Source organism: Vulpes vulpes, chromosome 15, assembly GCF_048418805.1.
Source record: "Vulpes vulpes isolate BD-2025 chromosome 15, VulVul3, whole genome shotgun sequence".
Lineage (NCBI taxonomy): Eukaryota > Metazoa > Chordata > Mammalia > Carnivora > Canidae > Vulpes > Vulpes vulpes.
The window spans coordinates 116813100-116835973 of NC_132794.1; the positions used below are offsets into that span (position 1 = coordinate 116813100).

The window sequence follows — 22874 nt, forward strand, 5'->3', positions numbered from 1 at the left end:
TCCCGCGTCCGCAGGTCCCTCTGGGCTGGGGCAGCCTCTCAGACTTTCCCTGTCGTGTTGACCGTACGGTGCTGGTCAGGTTCGTAAGATGCCCCTTGTGCTGGACTCAGCTTAGCTTGGCTCATGATTAGACTGGGGTTCGGGTGGGGTTCGGGTTCTGGGGGAAGAACCCAGATCCAGGTACCACCGTCATCATGTCGCCTCCAGGTACTTACTGTCGCCATGACTACGGCTGTCGGTGCGGGTCCAGCAACCTGGCTGAGGACGCACTGACCAGCTCTGCCCTCCTCAAATTCACCCTCTGTCCCCACTGCCGGCCGTGCTCCTGGGGGGACATCGCTTTGTGCAGCCCACTCTCGAGGCTGTGCTCCACCTCCCGAGGGGGACGTGCCCAAATCAGGTTATCTGGGATTCCGAGCCCCATGGCCACCCGTTTCCCCAGGGCTACTTATTTATTCCATCAGGTACTCGTATCACTACAGACTCATGGATATTTTTGCTCCAACACTTCCAGTGTCGGCCACTGAGCTTTTCTGCCTGGCACCTGTGTGCCTTGGGCAACCCCGTCGTCTCTGGGTGGGTCGGGGCCGGGGGGCTCCCTGATTTCCTGGAACCCCAAGTGCTCCGGCCTCACGTGTGTATCTCCTGCCTCAGCCCTAGAACCAGACAGTTCTCCAAGAACCCCCAGGGTTTTTGTTGTTGTTGAGAACGAATCAGAAACCGTGATCTGGTGCTGAGTGCGGGACGCGCAGCTTCTAGCCGCCCGCCCCCGCCCCTGCTGACAGAGCAAGGAAATGTTTAAGTCATTTACAGAATAATTTATTCACTTAAAAACATTGACCAAGTATTGACTCTGCCGTAGGCTCCAGGCTGCTTGAGAGAACTCGTGGGGGAGTCAAGGCCCCCGACACCAGAGTCCAGGATCTGGGCTGAGGCAGAGAAGGAAGCCTGCGGTCAGCCGGGGGGCCTTTGTGCCCGAGTGGAGACATGCCCGGGCGCTGGGGGCCACGGGGAAGGGGCCCCTCCACCAGCCCAGGGATGCATTTCCGGGCAGCCCCCTCCTGGAGCGTGCACACTCATCAGGCCTCTGAAGGGCTGGGGGCACGTCCAGGACGGGCTGTCTGGGGTGCAGAGGTCAGGTCCATGAGCTGGGCATGAGGGAGCTGCCAGGGGGTGAGTGCGGCCGGGGCTGGAGGAGCGTCCCGGGCACACAGAGGAAGCTGCGCCTCATCTCGGGAGCCACGGTCCTGTGTGACGTGCACTGCAGGAAGGCTCCTCGGGGGCCTGGGTGGGAACGAGCCCCTGGGCCCGGAGGAGAGCGGACGCCAACCTGCAGCTTACAGCCCCTCACCTCTTGCTTTTGGACACGTGCAAGGATTCCCGGTAAATTCTATTTTAATAAACATGTGCGTTACTTAGCACAGCACAACCTGCCAATTCTTTAAAATTGACACTTTCTCCCTTTACTAATAAAAATAGGGACGCCCAGGGGACTCAACGGTGGAGCCCCTGCCTTAGGCCCAGGGCGTGACCCCGGGGTCCCAGGATCGAGTCCCACATTGGGATCCCTGCAGGGAGCCTGCTTCTCCCCCTGCCTGTGTCTCTGCCTCTGTCTCTGTGTCTCTCATAGATGAATAAATAAAATCTTTAAAAATAAATAGATAGATAAATAAATAAATAAATAACAGAAAGTGCGCCTTTTTAAAAAAAATATTCACGAGCTCTATTCCTGGGCAGGAATCCAGAGATGTTCCTCCGAGGGCCGAGGATGTGGTAAGATGGGGACAGGCCCCAGGGACCGGGGGCAGGGTGCCCGGGGCCGCGGCCAGGCAGTCCGATCCCATCGTCCTCTGGCTCCTGCCCGCAGCTACTTTAAGGCAGTTATGGAGGGAAACTGTGGGCAGCCTCAACTCAGCCCAAACAAAGGGGCTCCTGTCCCCCGGGGTGGGGACCGGTGGGCACCCCAGTCTCCGCCCACTAGGGAAGGCCGAGCCTGGCTTAGAATCGCTGGTGTCACCTAACTAACTGCAGTGTTTTGAGGCTTTCTGTAGTTCTAGACGTGCAATAAAATCATTTAAAAAAAATTAATAACATATGGTTGCCTCTGAAGGAATTTTCAATCTGTCAGGCGAGACAAGCCGCCCCTACAAGGGCTGCAATCTACGGAGACAACAGGTATTGGCGTATTCCCGGAGAGCCACGCTACCGGGTGCCGTGGTTGAGAGAGGGACAGGCAGGCGTGGGACCTGGGGCCGGGGTCAGAGCAGAGGGAAGGAGGGAACAGGCCCCTTCCCTGCCTGCGGGGGGCACGGCCTTGTCCCTGAGACGCACCCACTCCCGGAGGACTCCCGGTAGCCGCAGTTAGATGGAGGGTGAGGATCGCTTGGGATAAAAGCCTGACGTCGCTGGGCCTGGGCCTCCCACGTCCCCCAAGGTGGTGTCTGGGTGAGTGCATCCCACAGGGCAGGAATGAGGCCTGCCCCCTCGTGCTGGGTGCGGGCAGGGGCCATCCTGAGCCCCAGGGCCACCAGGCCACCGTGGCTCCTTCTACAGAGTCTGCAGGTGAGACCGGGTCTGCGTCACGTCCTGTAACATCCTCGGGGACGACCCCTGCCTATTCACGGGCCTCCATTCTCCAGGGAGGGGATTATGCAGGGGGTGCACCCTGGGGGGACCCGAGGATCCCGCCCCCTCCCGGCACGAGCGTGCGCTGCTACCCCTCACTTACATCTAAGCTCAGGCTTCTTTGGCCCTGGCACTTGCACACGACTGGGCGCTTGAGCAGGAAGCCGTCAGCCACCCTGCAGCCCTGTGTGCGGCCTGGCTGCGCCCTGAGCCCGTTCTGACTCCCTGCCTTCCCCGTGTCAGCTCCTGCCGTCATCCGGCCACGTCGTGGGAGCCGGCCTCGGGGAGACTGGGTGCCGTCCGGCCCTCGCTGGGGCGCCCTCCTCGGCCCTCGGGCACATTCTTTATTTCCTGCACCCTGAGTGTCCCTGCCCGCCCAGCAGCAGCGTCGTGGCCATGCACACTCGATGGGGGGGAGGTCCGCGTGGGCTGCACAGGGCCCTGCCTTCCTGCCCCCGCTGCCTCCTGCACCCCGCGCTCCTCGGGCACACGCTCTCCCCTTGTCGTCTGTACGGCCTGAGTTTCCTGCCGTCTACACAGCGGAGGACACGGAGACGGTGGTTTAGACACAGGCATGGAGAGGCAGCGGCAGTGTGGCCGCAGCCAGGGCGCAGCCCCAAACCCCAGTGGATGCCCCGTAGCCTGGAGCTGTGGGCCGGCGTCGACCTGCGGGGAGTGGACGGAGGCGCCACGTGGCTGGCCGGCGCGGGGCCCTTCCCAGCGTGGATCGCGTCAGTCCCGGAAGACGACAGGCCGCGCGAGCCAGGCCCTCCCCTCCTCGCTGTCATCAACGTGCTCTCTTTGAAAACAACCGTGTGTGGCACCCCCGACGTGCTCTGCTGGCGACGGCACCTGGTCACCGCAGCAGGTGGAGACGGTCGCCTGGTGCCCCGAGCATCACGACGGTCCCCGTCCTCCAGGGCCGTCTCCCGGGACCCCCGTGCCGACCTTCCGAAGCCCCCATTCCTGAGCCCTCAGGCTGGCCAGCCGCCCACCAGGGCCCCGGGCCTCCCAGCCACCCTCCCAGCTTCCCCCTCCCTCCCCGAGCACCCGCCCAGCCGCCAGCGTCCCCCGGGGTGTCCCGGGCACAGGTGAGGCCGCAGCTGCATCAGGAGCCGCTGAGGGTGACCGCGGTCTTGGGCACCGGTCTCAGCCCCGCTTCACTGAGGAGAGGGCCCTGTGCGGGGCACTGGCTGGGGCATGAGGTGACCCGCAGCCCGTGGGGAGCCGGCACCCCCAGAGCAGGCCCATGGCAGGGCACCCCGGAGGAAGGAGGCGGACGCAGCTTTATCCTCAGAGCCAAGGACCCGTGGGGTGTGTGACAGTCACCGGGTCTCACGCCAGGCCGGGGCCTGATGGACGAGGAGGAGGAGGAGGCTGCCCCTGCAGCCCCGAGCGGCACTTGGCGGGACAGTGCGTCCCAGGCTCCCGTCTGACGCCCCGGGGCAGCTGTGAGCCAGGCAGGGCTGTGGACGTGCCTGTGAACAGGGGACTGGGTCCGTCGTCCTTCGTCTGTCGGTCGGCCCCGTCCTTGTGGCCTCCTGCAGGCTCTGCTGGGGTCCCCCCGCCCCCGGCTGCGGGCCGAGCTCAGGATCACCCCTGGGTGATGTCAGGGCCTCGGGGGCTGATCTCCAGCCAGACGCACCTGCACTGACGTCAGACGCTAATGTTTTTGCCCAAATGTGACTCTGAAACACGCTGCATTTACTGTTCCCTTGCTCTGGCTTGTAAACGGTGGCATGGAAGCCCGCGAGTGGACTGTCCATCGGCAGGCGGCTTCTCCCCGGGGTTTCCGCGCCCCCCGCGCCCCTCGGGAGGCAGCAATGTGTCACAGGCTCGCTCGCGGCTCTGGGACAACAGCACCGGCCTCCGAAACACGGGCTCCACACCCGGGGCCCCGGTGCTCCCGTCCTGGGGCTGTGCCCGGCCCAGATGTCACGGGCGGCCGCTCGGGGGTCTCGGCAAAAGACGGAAACCAGGCAGCGAGACCTCTCGCAGGCATGTGAGGGGCGGCCCACGGGGGCAGCTGCCCTAGGCGTGGGCTGGGCTGGGCCTCGGGGAGCCGTCCTGGGTGCCCTGGCCTCAGGGAACTGAGCCAAAGCCCCTGCAGGGGCAGCGGAGGCCTCTCCCTCCCGCCCCCGGAGGGACCGGGTAGCTGGGGAGCAGGTGCAGGGGCTGAGGGCACACAGACCATGGGGTGAGGTGGACGTGGTGCCTGCTCAGCCATACTGGAGGCCCCGTGGCCCCTGGAGAAGGTTCTGGAAGCTCCCTCTGGCTGGAGCCCAGCAGCCACCTCTGCCTCCAGGACCAGGGGCTGGACACGGGGGCCCTTCTTTAGGGCTTTGTCCCTGTTTCCCTGCCAGCTCATGCATCTCCCCGCGGGGCCTCCCTCCCCAGCTCAGCCTCCCCGCCCCCTGAGCCAGGCGCCCCCACTCCACCCCCGACTCCCCTCCCAGGCCTTGCTCCTCCTGAGCAGCCCGGGCCCCCGCCGCCCTCCCCCACAAACCTCCCGGTACCAGGTCCGAGAGTCTGCGTAGCCGTCCTCTGTCCCCGCTGCACGTCCTCGCTCTGCCCTCCCCTCCGGCCGCCTCCCGCGGGCTCCGCTGGTGACAGGTACCACTCGCCTCGTTACCCCATTTCCCGGATCGCATCGCTGTGTCCCCTGGGGGTCCTGACGAGTGAAGGCAGCTGGGCGGCCAGAAGGGTGAGGGGAGCTCCTGGCTCATCCCCCGCCCGCCCCGGGGGTGACGCACCGGCATCCTACCCTGCAGGCTCCCTGCCAGCCACCCAGTCGGGGTGTGGTGCCCACAGTGCACCGCAGGCGGTTCCGGGCATTCTGGGACGCGACGTGTGGAAGGAGAAACGCTGAGGACGCTGCCCCAACGGGCCGGTGACCACTGTGGCCTCGGTGCCAGTCCCACCGGGACACCTTGGAGGACCCACGCGGAACAGGCCCACGGCTGCCTGGGGTTTCCCCGCCGAGGACGGTTACCTCCCGGTAGCGCACCCCCCCTCCACCGCGGCTGGAAATCACCCAAGGAGACGCGCCATCCCTAAACTCGGACGTGGAGGCAGCCCGGGTGGCCCAGCGGTTTAGCACTGCCTTCGGCCCAGGGCGTGACCCCGGGATCCTGGGATCGAGTCCCACGTCGGGCTCCTTGCAGGGACCCTGCTTCTCCCTCTGCCTGTGTCTCTGCCTCTGTCTGTCTCTTATGAATAAATAAATAAAATATTTTAAAAATAAATAAATTAATAAAATAAAAAAATACACTCGGACGTGGGAGTGGTCAACATGCACCAGTCTCCACGAGCCTGGGTGAGCCAGGTGACCCGCAGGTGAGTCCACAGGTCAGCAAGGGACACGTCGACTCCCATCCTCGCCTCCCAGGATGCACGGGGTTTTACTGACTTCGGCTTCTTTCTTCTATTTTGATTGATAAATATAATTTTACTCTGTCTTCCGGCAACACCCTTCACCGATTTACTTTGTGTCTGAGGGTTATTCCCGTTAGGGATGGACACGCTCCCATCCAGCACTGAGAATGGGGGGCCCACCGCCCTCCACAACGCTACGCACGCGGCACAGCTGTCCCCGTGGCCACCAGGTTGTACCCAGAAGAGCAAATTTGGAGAACATGAGACGCGAACGAAAACTCAGGGTTTTTGAATTGACAACAAATGGGGTATCGTGACCTCATCCAAAATGTCAGCCAAAGGTTTGTCCTAACACTCAAAAAAGAAAAATACGCTGAATGAGAGGAGACAGTTCAGCGACTCCTAAATCCGGCCGAGCCTCACCCCATCCGGTATGAGGAACAGAACACTAGGCTGAGCCGCGTTCAATTACAGTTGGATCCTGGGTATGGTCTACGACAAAAATATTTATCATTGATCTTTAAAAATCTGTTCTGAGAAAGAAAGTCTGGAAAGAAATGTACCCCACTGATGAAAACACTGCTCTCCTAGGATAGGATTGGGGGTGACTTTTCTTCTTGCTTAGTTGTTTTTTTGCTTTTTGTTTTTTGCTTTTTTGCAAGCGCACGTATCACCGCACAGCACCGCCGCGTGTCAGGAGAGGCGTCCAGCGCGCCCCGCGAGCTCTGCAGAGTTGCCGTTGGGACACGGGGCAGCTCGGCTCCCCAAGGAGCGCGGGGCAGACTGCAGGTGCCTCGCGACGCCCCCTCCGGGGCCGTGATGGGTGCTGGCACGTGACGAGGCCCGAGCCCTTCCAGCACGAGTCCTGGCCCCTGAGCCCGCTGCAGCTCTAGAGAGGCAGCGCCGTCCGCATGGCTGAGGGAAGGGGGGACGGGGCCCCGGATGTGACTCACCAGCAAGGGGGGCCTTAGAGCGGAGGGGCGAGGTGCCCCCCCCCCCCCCGCTGCAGGGAGAAGGCCTCCCCCGCTGCCCTGTTGGCAGGAAGACCCTAACACCGTTCCTGGACACCGACAGCCTCACGGTGCACCCGTCTTAGCGCAGAGAGAGACTGGGATGGCCCAGTGGGCACAAGCGTGCGGCCCACGAGTTCCTCTAACGGACTCGGACCCAGACTCCGTGAGGCTCACCTGCGTAGCAGCCACAGTGCCAGCCGGTCTCCCCAAGGCCGCCCGCCCACGGAGGGGCCACAGAGACACAGCAGGTGCAGAGCCCGGAGTCCCCCAACCGAGACCCTGGGTCTCCGAAGCTCCTTCTTCCCTGGCCCCTGGGAAAGCCATGCCCAGTTCTCAGGGATACGTGGCGGGAGGAAGAAGTTGCCAATAAAATGTTTCTCCTACATTTGTCCAAATAGGCGGGATCACATTCATAATCTGCTGTTCAATTAACCCCCCCTGCCCCCCGCCTGGCTGAGGGTTGTTTCGTTTTGTTTTGTTTTCCAAAAAGCCCTATTGTGGATCGTATAGTAAAACAAAATAAAAATAAAACCTCTCTTGAGCCATCAGATACACACTACAAAACCACAAAACCCAAGGCTCCTTCCCCGATCCGTAATCCCCGTGGAACACCCCAAACCATGCCCGTCTCAAACTACCAGAAGCCCGCAGGACCTTCGCTCCATCATTCTGTAAGTACATGAATTTCTGCACTGAAGTATTGAACAAATGCAATAAAAAAAAAAAATCTTATTAATCACTCAGTCGGTGAAAAAAGTGACCTTTCTGTGCCTCGTTTTTAAGCGACTAGAAATCTTATGGTCTTAGCCATCAAATTCTCTTGAGCATGAATAACTTATGAAATCTGCTGGCGTATTTTATAAAGTCAAAAAGTCATAAATGGTGGCATTGCTTTATGACATCAGCAGTGAATTCAGATTGATCTTTCCTAGTCACGCACCCCGTGTGGGCTCCTTCTAATCCTCCTAAGGTGGGGGTTCAGGCTTCACCCCAGACTCTTTCTCCCGGGGGAAACTCACAACGCCGGGCTAGCGCCTTACGTTTCCGTGCTCTTTTTGCTGATGCTCATCTACATACGATTCTCCCAGAGAAGAATCTAAGAATCAAAGAGAGTCACCCACCTGGATGAGGCAAGAATGTGCCGAAAATCTCATTATTAAAACCGCTCAACCAGGGCCACGGGGATAAATTCAAGAAACCATACAAACCCGGCGCGGCGGCCGCCCTGGGAGGGGAAGGTGGGTGTCTCGGGAAGCCCTAGGCTCCCAGGGGTGGTTAGTCTGAGGCTGGTGAGCTGGGCCTGCTCGGTTTCCAAGACAAAGAGCTGGGCGAGGCGGGCACCGCAACGATGAAACGAATGCTCGCGGCTGCTTCTCAAAGGCCCCTCATGCCATCCTGCCTCCCGCTGCCTGATTCAGCTGGAACCGACTGGCCGGGTCGATGCAAACTCTCAGATGTGTACAGGGACAGAGAAGCCCCTGCGTGTCCATCAGCGCCTCGCGAGAGCGACACAAACCTCAGAAGCCACCACGCCAGTGGCTCTCCAGGGCAGAAGCAGCCTGTCCCGGCGATTGTGTGGGGAGAGGAACATGTTCTACCCGCCTCGGACCTGTCCTGCCGCGGCCTGGTGCCAGCGTGAGTGCAGACCGAGGGAGGGGGCCCGGCAGGTGCTTCGGCAGAGCAGCCCCCTTGTGGTGGGCTCTGGGGACCCCCTGCCCCCCCCCGTGGCATGGCCCAGGCCCGTGAAGCACATCATCCGTGTGCACAGACAGCCCTGCGTGGGGTCCTTCCGGCACCTCTGCGTTACTCGGCATCGCTGTCAACCTAGGCCTCGCACGCTGCTCTGCACGTTCCAGGTCACGCCTCTGCTCCCTCCCAGCCCCTCTGGGCGGGGGCTGCATCTCATCTACAAGCGGCGAATGAGATACAGTGATGCTCACGGCGCAAAGGAGGAGAGCGCTCCCCCTCGGGACCACCTCCGTCCACCTACAATAGCATCTCGGTGGCCCTGCGCCCCCAGGGCTCCCGCCAGCCTGCCTCGGGGGCACCTGCAGGACCCCTGCCCTGGGGCGGGTGGGCTCCTCCTGACACCTGGCCTCAGCGCTGCTGCACCTGCTCCGGGAGAGCTCGGCCGTGGAGCCGGGGAGGGGAGGCTGCTCGCGGCCCGGGGCATTGGCTCGAGTTCCCAAGGTCGCTGCGGCCTTCGGTACAATCCACACGGAGGCTCCCGCTACGGCCTCTGTGTTCAGCCTCATTTTGTGAGGAAATCCTACCGGGCTCTCCAGCTGCCTCACCTTATGCCCCAAAGGCCAAAGCTGGAAATAAAAGTCACTGGAAGGGGATTTCATTCTAAAATATTTTTCCTCCTAAGCTCAAAACGAGGTTCAGAAGTCAACTCTCATCCTAATCTTATTAAACTACTTGAACTGATCGCAGGTGCGCGAGTCTCCACTTGACGGAGCCGAGCACAGGGGACGCCCCTCCGGGAGGCAGGGGCCCGACACCTGGCTGCGGCGCGGGCAGCAAGCACATCCCCACAGAGGCTTCCTGTGCACCGTCCTGTCCGGGGACCGTCCCCTTCCCGTCCTGCTGCGTCTCAGGGGCCTGCAGGCCCAGGCGGGGACAGCCGCCCGGCGACAGGAAGCGGGGCCCCTTCTCATCATGCTGCCTCGGCCCCAAATCACCCGGCACCCGAATTTCACTCAGCCGCATCCCGGGAGCTCAGGAAGGAGCGTGTCCCTGGGCCGCGGGGACCGTGCCTCCGTGACCGGCTCGGGGGAGAGCCGCTGCGTGCGCCGGGTCCTTACCCCTCGCTCCAGCAGCATGTCCCGGAAGTGGGTGACCCGCTCCTCCAGCGGCAGGAGGATCTGCGGCGGCGGCGTCCTGATGCTCTTGGCCTCTCCTTCCGCCTCCTCTGGCCCAGGACTCACGTGGCCTTCTGTCCTTTGGGGCACAAGACACGGAGAGTTAAATGTGCCCCCGGAGACCATCTGCAACCCCCGACGACCCTCCAGGTGACACTTTTAGAGGCGAAACGGGAACCTCAAGGCCAGGGGCCGGCAGCCCCACGACGGCGGTGAGTTTTGCTCCTCGACGCAGACTGATTGTTGGGTTTGGGGTGGAGCAGAGACGAGGCCCTGACCCAGGGAGCGAAGGGAGCGGTGGGCGCGCCAGGGCCGGGTGGGCCACCGGAGTCCCCTGCACTGCCTGGACCCTGCTGTCCGAGGAGGTAAAGGCCTGAGCTTTTCCATTTGAGCAAATCACTGGAGCCCACTTCCGGGCCTGTTTCTGGCATTTTGCTTTGTTTTAGGGAGGCCTTCGTTTTGGACAAATGCGGGAAAACGATGATCCGAGACTGTGCCATCAACATTCCGGAGACAGAAATGCTGTTCTGGGGTCTAACCCGACAGGGAGCTGTCAGCGACCACAGGGGGACGGGGACCCCACCCCAGGCCATCGGTGCAGGGAAAGGTACAGAGTGGGGGGCCCCCCAGAAAGCCCTAGAGCTGGTCCCTCCCTCGCCCAGGGTGGCTGCACCCAGGCCCAGACACAGCGGGGAAGCATTGGGAGCAGGAGCCCGGGGGCACCCGGGGGCCCTAACCAGGCTGGTGGCCCTCTGACCAAGCCCCAGCTCGGCGCCCGGCCTTCTGTCAGCGGCCGCCCGCTTGACCGCTCCCTCTCACCTGCCCACCCTCTTCCAGCAGCACTTGGGCACCTGCTTCTAAATCACCTCAGTGTTTGCTGCTGGAAGACGCTCAGCCACCTGCAGACACAGGTGCTCCTGGGACAACTCTTCCCCCCTGACATGGTCCGTGGGGCAGCAGGCCCTCCAGCCGCCATCCCCGTCCCCCCGTCACAGTCCATGCTCAGCCCCGAGGACAGAGTCCACGTACATGCACCGGCCTGGGGACACTGACCCTGCACACTCTGACCCTGTGGACGCCTCTGCTGGGCCTCCGCCCGGCCCAGCCCTGCTCCTCACCTCCCCATAGTCAGGTCCCCCGGCCCGTGACACCAGCAACGAGAGGGGCAAATCTGTTGTGTCCTCAGACCCCCAGTTTCAGAGAACCTTCACTTTCTGATGGCACTGGGGTCGGGTCACCTGGCAGCTGCAAAGGGAAGTCTCTGCAAAGCACCATGACGTGGCCTTCTCCATACCCACCAGCACCCTGAAGTCTTGGAGACGCAGAAAGAGCAGAGAACACGCACCTAAAGAGCATGGTGCATCCCTGTTTCTTTGCAAAACCAGCCTCACCCTGGGAATTGGGTGAACGTCAGTCATGCCACACGCTTCGGGGCTTCCTGACACAGGGGCGGCACAGTGCTCCCACCCAGGGCGATGATGCTCCCGGGGGATGGTGCTCCCCGGGGACGTCTGGTGGTGTCTGCAGACACGTGCACAGGTTGTCACCACCACGGAGGTGCTACTGGCACATGGAGACGTAGAGACCAGAGATGCTGCAAATGCCCCACACGGGGGATTATTCACCACGTGTGTGCAATCCCTGCACGTGGGGGGGGAGGAGGCAGGCCCGTCCAAGGTCATACCCTCACTTCCGCGCCAGGACCAAGCCGGTCCCTGCCTCCTGACGCCCGCTTTTCCCCCCACTGTCCATCCAGGGCTCCGTGGAAATCCATCAGTCACCAACTCTAGGATGAGCTGAGAACAGGCAACGTCCTCCAGCACCCACCAGGGGTGCAGCATGGATTAGCCCAGCCTGATACAAAATGTACAAAGGAATAAAAAAGAAAAAACCAACAAAAACGTTTGCTCAGCCCATTAAGGACCCTTATTTATAGACCAACGATTTGAGGAGGACTTACATTCTTTGCTTCTTGTGTGATTATGTGGAATTTCACCAGAAGAAAATCACCAGTGGGTTTGCAATTGTATCACATTCCAGAGGGTATAATTAGGATTTCTTTGTCATAAATTTTCATTAGTTAAAAATAGAAGTGTGGAAACAAGACCTGCATTGTTGTAACTTGAAATAAGATTAATGGGAACGGCACAAGCTCAGCGATGATCACGTATTATAGCTCATTCAACACAGTGTTCCGTTCCGAGCTCCTGGATGCCTTCCAGGATGTGAAGCCCTCAGTTCAATTATAATTGGTCAAAAGTAAATGCAAACTTGCTAAATATATTTTTAATATTCTTATGGCTGAGTGAGTTGGGTGCCTTCAACAAAAAAAAGCAAATTCTAGTACCTTCAATAAAGCTAGCTCAGGCCCCCAACGACCAAGGATGCCAAGCAGCATCCCCGAGGGCACAGTAATTGGTACCCACGAGTCGTGCCAGCTGTGTGGGTGGAAAGGCCTCTCATCTGGCAACAGCTTTACCGCATGGCACATGCCTCGCCAGGTAGACACCGGCTTCGGGAGATTTTTTGGGTCAAGTGCACAAGCCGAAACGGGCTCCGTCTGGCCCAACCTTTCCCCCAGAGCAGGGTCCCCAAGGGCAGGCCGCAGCGCTGGGGTCCCTTTGCTTCGAGAGACACCATGCTCCCTGGCTCCCATCTCTCATCCTTTTGGGGACATTATGGGGGCCACCCCGTGCCTGGAGCAGAGCGGCTATTTGCCCCCATTCCATCCCTCACCCCAGCACTCTGGCCGCTCCTGAGCCTGAACAGCTGAACCGCCGATGGCCTGTGTGCAGGTGCACGTGTGGGTCCGTCCCAGTTGCTCACTATCTCACGGGGTTTTCTGACTTTGCCCATGTGCACAGGGCAGCAGATTATTTGGTAAAATTCACTAGACCCACACTCAGGGCAACTGGGTGGTAGACACAGCACATCTAGGTGCTAGTTGCCTTTTTTTTTTGGACGACAGCATTTAATTCGTTTATCTGAGGCTGAAGGAATGGGGGCTGCTGGAGTTGGCACATCTGCTGTGCCCAGAGGTCCGCTCTCTGACGCCCAGACACCCCTCTCTCCACCTCCCGAATCCTTCCAGGGAGAGGAGGGGAGAGAGCTGGAGAGATTCGGGAGGCGGCGTTGTCTTCACAGCAGGTGCACGCTAGGGGGTACGTGTCCCAGCCGTCTGCGGCGCCTGCCTGCTGACCCCGTACCGATGCAGCAGTGGGTCATCATCGTGCCACCACGTGTGCAAGCTCACACCACGGAGCTGGACGCAGCAAGGCCCAAGCCTCAGTTTGCACCAGTGCAGGAGGTCCGCACACCTCAGAGTGCCCAGGTGGGGCGACCATACGCCCCCCTCGCCGAGGTGTGAGGATTCAGTGCGACAACGTGCATCCCTCCGGGCGCCCCCCTCCCTCCTCCCCTCCTAACCCTATCAGTCGAGAGGCTGCACAGAAACAGAAGACACGGCCTGTAAGCACCGGAGCGAGAGGGAGGAGGTCAGAGCGGCTCAGGCCGCGGCGAGCGACCCTCGGCTGCGAAGACGCCGCGGTGCGAGCGAGCGCCTGGGCCCGCGGAGGAACCACGCGCGGCTCTCCCGGCGGAGCGCAAAGTGCTTCCGAGCCTCCTTGGGGACCGCCTGCTGCCAAGTCTTGGGCAAACGACGGAAGCCCTCTGGACCCGGTTTCGGTCCAACACGCGGTTTGGCCGAGCCGATGTTGGAACGCTCCGCGCTGCCGCCTGTGCCGCAGCCGTGCTCCTGTTCTTTGGTCCCGCTGACAAACGTCTCGATTCCACCATCGGCTCATCAGCTCTGCCCCGACTTGGCAGGTCCTGGAGGTGTGAGAAGCAGGCCTCCCGCCTCTTCATCCAGCTTGCTCCTAAGTCCTTCGGCGGGGAGACCGAAGGCCGTCGTCTGGCCACCCCAGCCCTGCCCGCAGGCGACACCTCGGTCTCCCAGGCAGGCGACAGGCAGGCGGCCAAGGGGCTGGCGGTGGCGGCGGTGCCCGCGTCTGCATGTGCCTCGGCCACCACCCGGGGCCCCCACCGATGGCCGCCTGGGCCCTGTCGGGCCTGCTCAGGGACCGCCCTCTGTCCCGCCCCGCCCTCGGGTCCACGTCCCTGGCGGAGGACAACCCGGGCAGCTTTGCTGTCTCAGCACCACTGTCTGCAGCCGGAGAGGCCTGGGGGCCACCGTGTGCCAGGCGCCCCCCAACCACCCACGGGATGACCACGACTGTCGGGCCTCTGTCCCTGCTTCCTCAGAGGACTTCTAGAGCCACGGGGCTGTCCTTGGTCAGGATCCTCTTTTGGCCATGCCTGAGCTCATGTTACAAGGTGACGCAGGGTGGGCCCAGCCACGTGGCCCGAGGGCCGGAGCCCTGGGAGCCCTCAGGAAGGTGGGGGGTGAGTACTGAGCGGGGACTCAGTCTCTCCCGCCCAGGCACCGACTCTGACACAAATGCGGGGCACCGGGGCTGGGGGCGCTTCCCGGCTGGTGGGCCCGCTGGGGTCCAGGCCAGGGGGACAGGGGCCTGGGCGCTCGGGACGCTTCCGGGGCTCGCCCTTGGCCTCTCTTCCATCTGGCTGTTCCCTTTATGATAAAACCGTAGCCTTCAGGATTCGCACTCTCCGGAGTGCGGGGGTCATTCTCGCAAATCACCAAACCTCGAGGGAGGTTATGAGCAGCTGGATTTCCGGCCAAGTCAGACAGGAGTGGGGATGGCTGGGGACCCCGCCTTCTGCTGGCGCCTGGAGCGGAGGCAGTGTTGCTGGGACGGGCCACCCACCCGGGGGTCTGCGCCAAGTCGGGGCAGTTACCCTCAGAGGAGAGCCGCAGGACGCAGGTCAGAGCACTGCCCGAGGGCAGGCACCAGCGGGTTCCTGTGCCTTCCAGCAGCGGGGCTGCCTGGGGGCCTGCTGCGAAAGCCCGGGCGCAGGGCAGGCCGTGCTCCTGAGCCCCCGCGTCCTTCCCGGTGGCCGTGCCCCCTCCCAGGCAGCGCATCTGTCCCCGGCCTGCCTGGCTCGGCGGCTCAGCAGCAACCTCCGGTGTCCCTGGGCCTGAGGAGGCAGCATCCAGGTCTCGGCCCTCATCTTCTCATGGCGTCCCGTCCCACCCCGCCCCGCCGCCATGTGCGTTTGTGTCCAAATGTCCCCTCCCAGAAGGACACCACTCATTGGACTAGGGCACACCCTAATGACCTCATCCGAACGAACTGCATCTGCAACCATCTACCTCCAAATTAGGCCCCGTTCTGAGGTTCTGGGGCTAGGACTCCTGCGTCAGAGTGGGGGCGGGCCACACGATTAAACCCATAACCTCGTCCCTCCTCACGGGGCGAGCAAGTGCCACATCCTCAAGGGTTGTCCAGGTTTGGTCAACATGAGAAGCAAGAGACTCGAAATCAGGAGCCCGAGGTCTCCCCGGGTGTGACCTGTGGGGCCAACGTGTCCAGCCCGACCCAGGAGCACTGCAGCAACCTCATGCTCCCAGGAGTGACCGACCACCTGGGTCATGGGCTTTCATTCTAGAACATCCGCAATGGTTTGTGCAGAGAAGTATCACCTTGTCCAGGACACGGGTCCAGTTGCCCACAGGGCGGCGGCGCACCCTGAAGTCCACGCCATGTCCCTGTGCTGGTGGCCCCCAAGCTGCAAACCTTCCCTACTCTCTTCCAGCCACAGCCCTGCCACTCCGTCCTGGTAGGAGGGTCACATGTCTGCTCAGGTCCTCATTCCACCAACCTGGCCCACCAGCCCCATCCTCACGGCTCCCTCACCCCTGTGCTTCCTCTTCACACCTGCTCCTCCTGGCCCTGTCCACACACAGGCTCAGCTTGGCTTCGTCGGGTCACCTGGCCATTCCCCCGGCAGGACATGCCCTACCCTCTGCACTCAGACTGTGGGGTTCCTGCACCAGGAGGGCCGGACACACGATGCTTCCGTTGGGGCCACTCCTGGGTCTGCCTCTACGGCTGCCGGGCAAGTCCCTGAAGGCCGCCTCGGGCTCATTGACGGGTCCTTCTCCAGCACCAGGTGCTGTGCTTGGGGCTCAGGAGGCCGTAGATAAATTGTTGACTTAGATTTTGTGGCTATTGGTTCCTTGTGATTTCCTTGGAGACACATTAAATGTAGTGCAGCTCCAGGTCCCACTCTCTAAAGAGGACAGGCGTCACGGTGTTTGGACTCTTTCCTGCAGCCACGGATGGTGCCTTTCTGGGATGTTCCTCCAGATTTCGTCCGGACGTAATTAGCACATTCTTGCAAGCCTTCCGAGTGCGTGGCTGTTCCCCCTAAAGGGTTGTCAAAGGAATCTATAAAAAGGTGTTTCTGGGTGGGTCAGTGGCTCAGCGGTTTAGCATCGCCTTTGGCCCAGGGTGTGATCCTGGGGACCCGGGATCGAGTCCCACGTCGGGCTCCCTGCATGGAGCCTGCTTCTCCCTCTGCCTATTTCTCTGCTTCCCACCCCCCTCGTGTGTGTCTTTCATGAATAAATAAAATCTTTTTTTAAAAAAGGTGTTTCTGTAAATATGCTGTGGTTTGGTATCTTACTGCTCTGGGTCATGTGGCATCGCTGAGAGCAACATGCCAGGACCCAAGGAAAACTGGACCCCCGTCATGGCTCAGGGTAACTGCCTTCTGGATTTTCATTAACCTCTTCGAGCTCCATAATCCTTATCCTCAAAGTGGGAAGAGGAAGGAGGGGGAGGAGGAGGAGGAGAAGTAGGGGCAGAAGGAGGGGAGGTAGAGGGGGAAGAGGAGGGGAGATCTGCATTGTAGGGATGATGCAGGAGGCAGAGTGTTGGGCACAAACAGTCTGATCTCTACAGACTTCTCTTTGAACTTGCACTTTCATGCAAATGTACTATATATATTCAAGAAAGTCTCATTTCACTGATTTTTTCCTCTATAAAGTTCAAATTACAATAAACTTCCCACTTAATACTTTTTGTAAGAATAATTTTTTTAAGATTTTATTTATTTATCCATGAGATGCACAGAGAGAGAGGCAGAGACACAGGCAGAGGGAGATGCAGGCTCCATGCAGGGAGCCCGACGGGGGACTCGATCCTTGAACTCCAGGATCATGCCCTGGGCCGAAGGCAGACACTTAATCACTGAGCCACCCAAGCGTCCCATTTTTTGTAAGAATTAAATGGAGTAATATGAACACCTGATATTTGCTGACATTCTGTGTGTAAAACCCTGTCCTCCTACTTGGTGTCACTTCATTCAATCCTTGTCATAGCCCTATATGGCAGCCTCGGCTATAATCCCCATCTTACAAATGGGAAAACAGATGATGCATATAAAGTACTTAGCACAATATACTGATGATGGTGGTGGTGGTGCTGGTGGTGCTGGTGACAATATAGTGATGATGGTGGTGATGATGGTGGTGGTGATGATTATGGTGGGGGTGATGGTGATGATGATGGTGGTGATGATTATGGTGGGGGTGATGGTGATGATGATGGTGGTGATGGTGGTGGGGGTGATGGTGATGATGGTGGTGGTGATGATTATGGTGGGGGTGATGGTGATGATGATGGTGGTGGGGGTGATGGTGATGATGGTGGTGGTGATGATGATGGTGATGACGGTGGTGGTGATGATGGTAGTGGTGATGGTGGTGGGGGTGATGGTAATGATGGTGGTGCTGGTGGTGGTTACATGCTAATGGTGATGATGGTGCTGATGATCTTTCACCTTCCACGTCTCCGGCAGCCCGTGACCATCCAACCCTTCCAACACTGACATCCAGCTCCCTGCTTGGTGAGGTGATGCCTCATCTTTTATTTGATGTAATGGATGGGGAGAACTTGTTCTTTCTCCTGGCAAAGAAGGCTGGGAATTTATCATCAAAATACCGCCAGCCTATAACTCCAGTGTTAGACACAATATGAAATTCTGCAGGAATCAAAGTCTCTGTGAATCTCTGCCTTGTGGGGCCTCAGACATTCTATCACGTATTTCTAACAAATGGCTTTTGGATGAGGTGAACTTTGAAAGATCCGTATTCCGTAGTTTTTTAGGCCTGACATGGCAGTGTGGGAGCTGCCTCTGGCTGCTGTCGGAAGACCGGCACATCGATTAGGGGTGGGCAGGGACACAGGGTCTGCCTGGAGAGGTAGGACTTGGGCTCCAGGCTGGGGCCTGGGCTTCCGGGCTCTTGGGTGCCCATCCCAGGACCTCAGTGCTCCCCGGCCGTCTCACTGACCCCCACCAGCTGGCAGACCTGTGCTGCCTGCCCTGCTCTCCTCACTTCTGCAGTTTTGGCCTGACCCACCCTCTGGTCCTGATGACACCTTCCCAGAAGGGGCCTGGGGATCACCCCGGCTGCACCGAGGCCCGCAGACCTCCCCATGGCGGTGTGATCGCGTCCCTCCACGCCTTCCTGTGCGCACGCGTGCCGACTACGAGCCAGACCCCCGCGCTGCTCCTCGCCCGCACCTCCCCACACCCACACCAGTTTCCGGCCACCCGGAAAATGCGTTTCCGCTTCACAAGCTGCGGTGATTTCAGAAATCCCGACTGTAACGGAGCCACTGCGAGCAGGTTTCTGACATTCGGGGGGTCACTCCCGGGGGGGCGGGGGGAACAGCCGCCGACACTTCCCACCCTGGGAGCCCCGGGTGCCGCGGCCGGTGGGACGGAGATGGGCCTGGCGGAGGAACCTCCCCGGACTCCGTTTAAAAGGGAGAGTTTCTATCATCCGGCATTTGGAGAAGAGGCAGACATGGAAACTGTCTTCTCAAATCAGAGAGGATCTCCGGGGACAGTTCAGTCCCCAGGTCCCTGCCGAGCAGGTGATGGACGGCCCTCAGCGTGGAGGGCAGCGCCCCGCATCCCGGGAAGGCCAGGCCCCTGCCTCCCCTCGGCCTGTCCTGGCCCCGGGAGGCCCCAGGGCTCGCAGCGGTGCGGGGACAGGTCGCGTCTCCGCCAGCCGCTCCGTGGGTTCCTCTTCCCCTGTGACTGTGGCCACCCTGACTGCCCCGTGTCCACGGGCCTCCTGGGAATCCGCCGGCGGCTCTCCCGCTGCACGCAACTCGGACGGGCCTCAGGTCTGGTGCCCGCAGGACTGGTTGACACGGACGCTGGGCTGTCCCCTCCAGGACAGGAGCTTAGAGCAACAACAGCAGCTCCTCCTGTCCTGCAGGGACCCCGGGCCAGGCCAGATGCCCAGGGACGGCCCAGAACCAGCCACCCTGTCCGGCCCGGGGGCCAAGGTGAGGGGCTGCAGCTCAGTCGTGGTTCATCATAGACCAGTTCAGGGGTAGAGGGTAGAGGGTAGAGGGGTGACACAGGGACGTGGAGCAGGATGGTGACCTTCCACGACCACAACCTGCCCCAGGGTGCCCTTTAACCCTCCCGGCCGAGGGGAAACTCCGGTCCGTCCAGTGGTGCTGCATCACGGTGTCTGGGAAGCTGGGATCGTGCGACACGCCGTCCACACTCCCTTCTCTAGGGCCAGAGCCACTGAGTACAGGAAGTGACCTCCAGCTGGCGATGTGTCCCTGGGTGCACGCAGTGGGTGGCAGTGGATGTTTGCTCAATGCAAGCCCGCAGGAGAAGGCGATAGCGGGGGAGAGTGGGGCTGGGTTATGATCTGGGCACGTGGCCCCTTGTCTCTCCATCTCCTCTGTCTGCCTTCCCAGGGCCACGGCCTTTCCCAGAAGGCTCAAGGCTCACGCCCATCGCTTGCCTTTGTCCAGAGACGCAGAAGGAGGCTTTCTCTCCGTCTTCCACGGTTGGCTCTCTCCAGATGTGGGCTCACGTGGGGACAGTCCCAGGGGTAGAGTCTGTGAAACTTCCACATTTAACATTAGGCATTTTTGGTCTTTCAGATAGTGATTTGTTGCTGTTGCCGCTGCTGTTGTTGTTCTAGAAAGATTTTCTCAGCATTAGGTTCCCCCAGGTGAGCTGCAGAACTGCAGGCAGACAGGTCACAACCTCGTGACCCGGCCTTGTCCATGCCCTGCTCAGGGCATGCCCTGGCCGCTGTGGTTTGTCAAGAGAAGAATATGCAGGACATCCTTGGGGGAAGTAGAAAAACGACAGGCTTCTTCCTAAGGATTCTATCCTCGCTGAGGTCTCCAGCCCAAGCTGCACCTGACCCCAGCAAAACACCCCGCTAGACATGAAGATTTTACAGTCAAAGCTCAGCTTTACCACTTACATCCAAAGCCACCAACTGGGCATCCCCCAAACCCACAGAATCCAAACCCTACAAACGTAGATATAAACAATATCCCAAGCCCAGATCCTTTTGGTCATGCACAGGACGCGGAATCTATGCCAAAGCCACAGGGCCCATCGTCGCGGCAGGAGCAAGGCCACTCTCTCATGCTCCAGGAAGCCATCAGGTCGGAGGAACCTCCCAGCCTAGCAACTGGCCAGAGCTGGCTCCCCCTGGGAGGTCTGGGAGCCGTACGTGTCGCTGACAATCTCTTCTCTAATGTGTTTGGCAGATCATTTCATCCCGATTTCTAAACTAAATCGCTGGCTTTTGCTGAATCCTTCAAATAGTTCAATTATTTGCAATAAATCCCAAGTTCTTAAAATAGACCGCGCGTGTGACGAGCAAGTGTGAACCAAGAAAAGATGGCACATTGGGAAACTGGCAGTACCTCTGGGCACCGCACAAAACGCAAAGAAGCAATCAGCGTTCCGGGCCCGGAGGCAGGTGGGCTCAGGTATCACGAACGGGTTCCGTTAAACAGCAGGTAACAAGCTACTCGAGGTGGTGCTCGCCAGCTCGTTTAAAATATCTTAGCAATTTGAAAGCTTGTCATTGGGACATATTTCTCTTCCCATGAAATTCCCAGGGGATTTTAGGAAAAGTATCGTTTAGACTTGAATCACTTGATCAGTTGAGCTCATCCGATCTGCAGACGAGTGTGCAAAACGTCCATGAGAGGCGCCAGGGTCCGAGAGAAACGCAACGTCCAAAGGGAGCACGTGGCGTCTTCCCTTTCTTCCCGAACATGGTTGCTAGTGAGTCACACGTTTACGGGCTTCTGGATGAGGAAAAATTCTATTATTTATACAAAAAAAGGTAGGTCAAAGGGATTGATGTCAGCCAGTCCTCTGGAGGCCCGTTCTCTTACCATCTAAGCCAGGATCCGCTAATTAAAGATACACAAAAGCAGTTAGGAGCTTGAGAAGAGCCTGAATTTATTGATCATAACCTTCTAGAAGACGAACATGATGCCGCGCTGATCATCGGCCCGGGGCGATGAGCTCTGAGCAACCCCACGGAGATCGGGCTGCGGGGTGGGGGTGGGGGCGTTTGGAAAAACCAGCACAAGAGTGAGGCTTCGGAAGAGAGCAGGCGGTTTGTGCGAAGGGCTCAGAGATGACTGAGCAGAACGGTGGAACGTTCTGGAACATTCTAGATCCCCAGGCTGGCTGCACCGCAGCAGGGGGAGCAGTGCCGTCCCAGGGCTCCGTGGGAGAGCAGAGCCGCCCCGACAGCGGCGCCCGCAGCCCGGGCTGGGGTCTGTGGGTGGGAAACGGGGCGGCTCTACCCATCGCCCCCGCGTTGGCTCCCGAGCCGCCGCTCAATCACGGAAGCCCCTCACATGGTTCACACGCAAACTGACGTTCTGACGTCTCTTAAAGGCCAACTGATGGGAAGTCAAGGCCAGTCCTGTGGGAAAATGAGTGAAATCGGGCCACGCAGGCAGATGGCCCAGCTGCTCCGGATCCAGCCCAGCGTCTCCTCCAGCACGAGCTCAACAGCATCCTTCGGCGGCTACATTTCCGCATTTCTGGTGCCTCAGGAAGCGCGTCTGGTTTTTGAGATTCTAGATGCATTTATCCAAAGACGGACAGAGGCGGGCTGGGCAGATGCCCGTGGTCTGGACATAAAGAGATGACACTCTACCCTCTTTCCTGGAGCCCCTGTCCCATCGAAGGCACACAGCGTCCATCCTCTGTGGCACATGCAGGTGTCCTTTGACGCCCAAAAGTGACCTTCTAAAGAGAAGGTGGGATCCCAGCGCCACAGGGAGCCTCAGGCCCGGCCCAGCGGCAGCCTGGGTCCCTGCCGCCCCGGGGAGGGACAGCTCCCTCTCCTGGGGAGGACAGTGCTCACCCTTCCCTGTATTGTTTCTGGAACGTTCTGTGGTGTCTGCTTGTTATCAGTTAAGATTACAATATACCCGGGCCCCCGTCTGCAGAATGATTTCTGGAGGGGGTGCACAGAGGAAAGGCCTGGTGGCGGTGAAATGAGGGGACCCGAAGCCACTCAGGGAGAACTCTGCAGGCTTGTGCCTCCACGCTCGTCCGTCTGTCGTCTGTCACAGACAAGAGGCCCATCCCGGCGGGGTCAGGCGCCAGGCACCTGCTGCCCGGAGCCGGGGTGGGGGGTCTTGCTCTCTCTCCCACCGTCCTTTCTCAGGACGCCCCCTGGACGGGCTGAGGATGCCGCCTGGGCACGGGCTCTGAGGCAAGGTGCATTTTCCTTCATTACTGCGCACAGGTGCCACTGCGGGACCTTGCTTCTTCTAAGAAAACTTTTTGTTTGTTTGTTTGTAAAAATAATATTGAGACCATATTTTTAAGACTTTACACAACGTAGGGTCAAAGAATAATTGGGTGACATAGGGGCGCCTGGCTGGCTCCGTCGATGAAGCTCACGAATCTTGATCTCGGGGCTGTGAGTTGAAGCCCAAGATGGATGTAGAGATTTGTTTAAAAATAAAATATTTTAAAAAAATATAAAAATACAAAAGCACACAAAGAATAATCGGGGGACATAAAAAAAACGGTGACAGGGCGATGGTTTTAACCAGAACAAATAAATCGATGACATGAGGTCTGATTTTTTTTCAGATTTGCAGCGTACGGTTTATCTTTGCTGCTTTGAGGATCACACTTCCCAAGTGTGATGCTATTTTTTAAAATGCCCATTTTTGCAAGTCGGCAGTGGAATCCTAGCCAACGCCGTCCCCCGTCGTCCTCGCCCCCGCAGCCCGCCGACCCGACCCCCCCTCGA

The 22874-nt window shown here is 59.7% G+C and overlaps 1 protein-coding gene across 2 annotated transcripts in view; it reads right to left on the bottom strand.

The window, feature by feature from the left end:
- Positions 1-22874, bottom strand: part of TCERG1L (transcription elongation regulator 1 like) — a 181171-nt gene that overhangs the window by 11615 nt on the left and 146682 nt on the right. For both annotated transcript variants that reach the window (XM_072740432.1, XM_072740431.1), the window contains one exon: positions 9821-9956. In XM_072740432.1, the coding sequence (XP_072596533.1) occupies positions 9821-9956 (136 nt within the window). The remainder of the gene's footprint in view (positions 1-9820; positions 9957-22874) is intronic.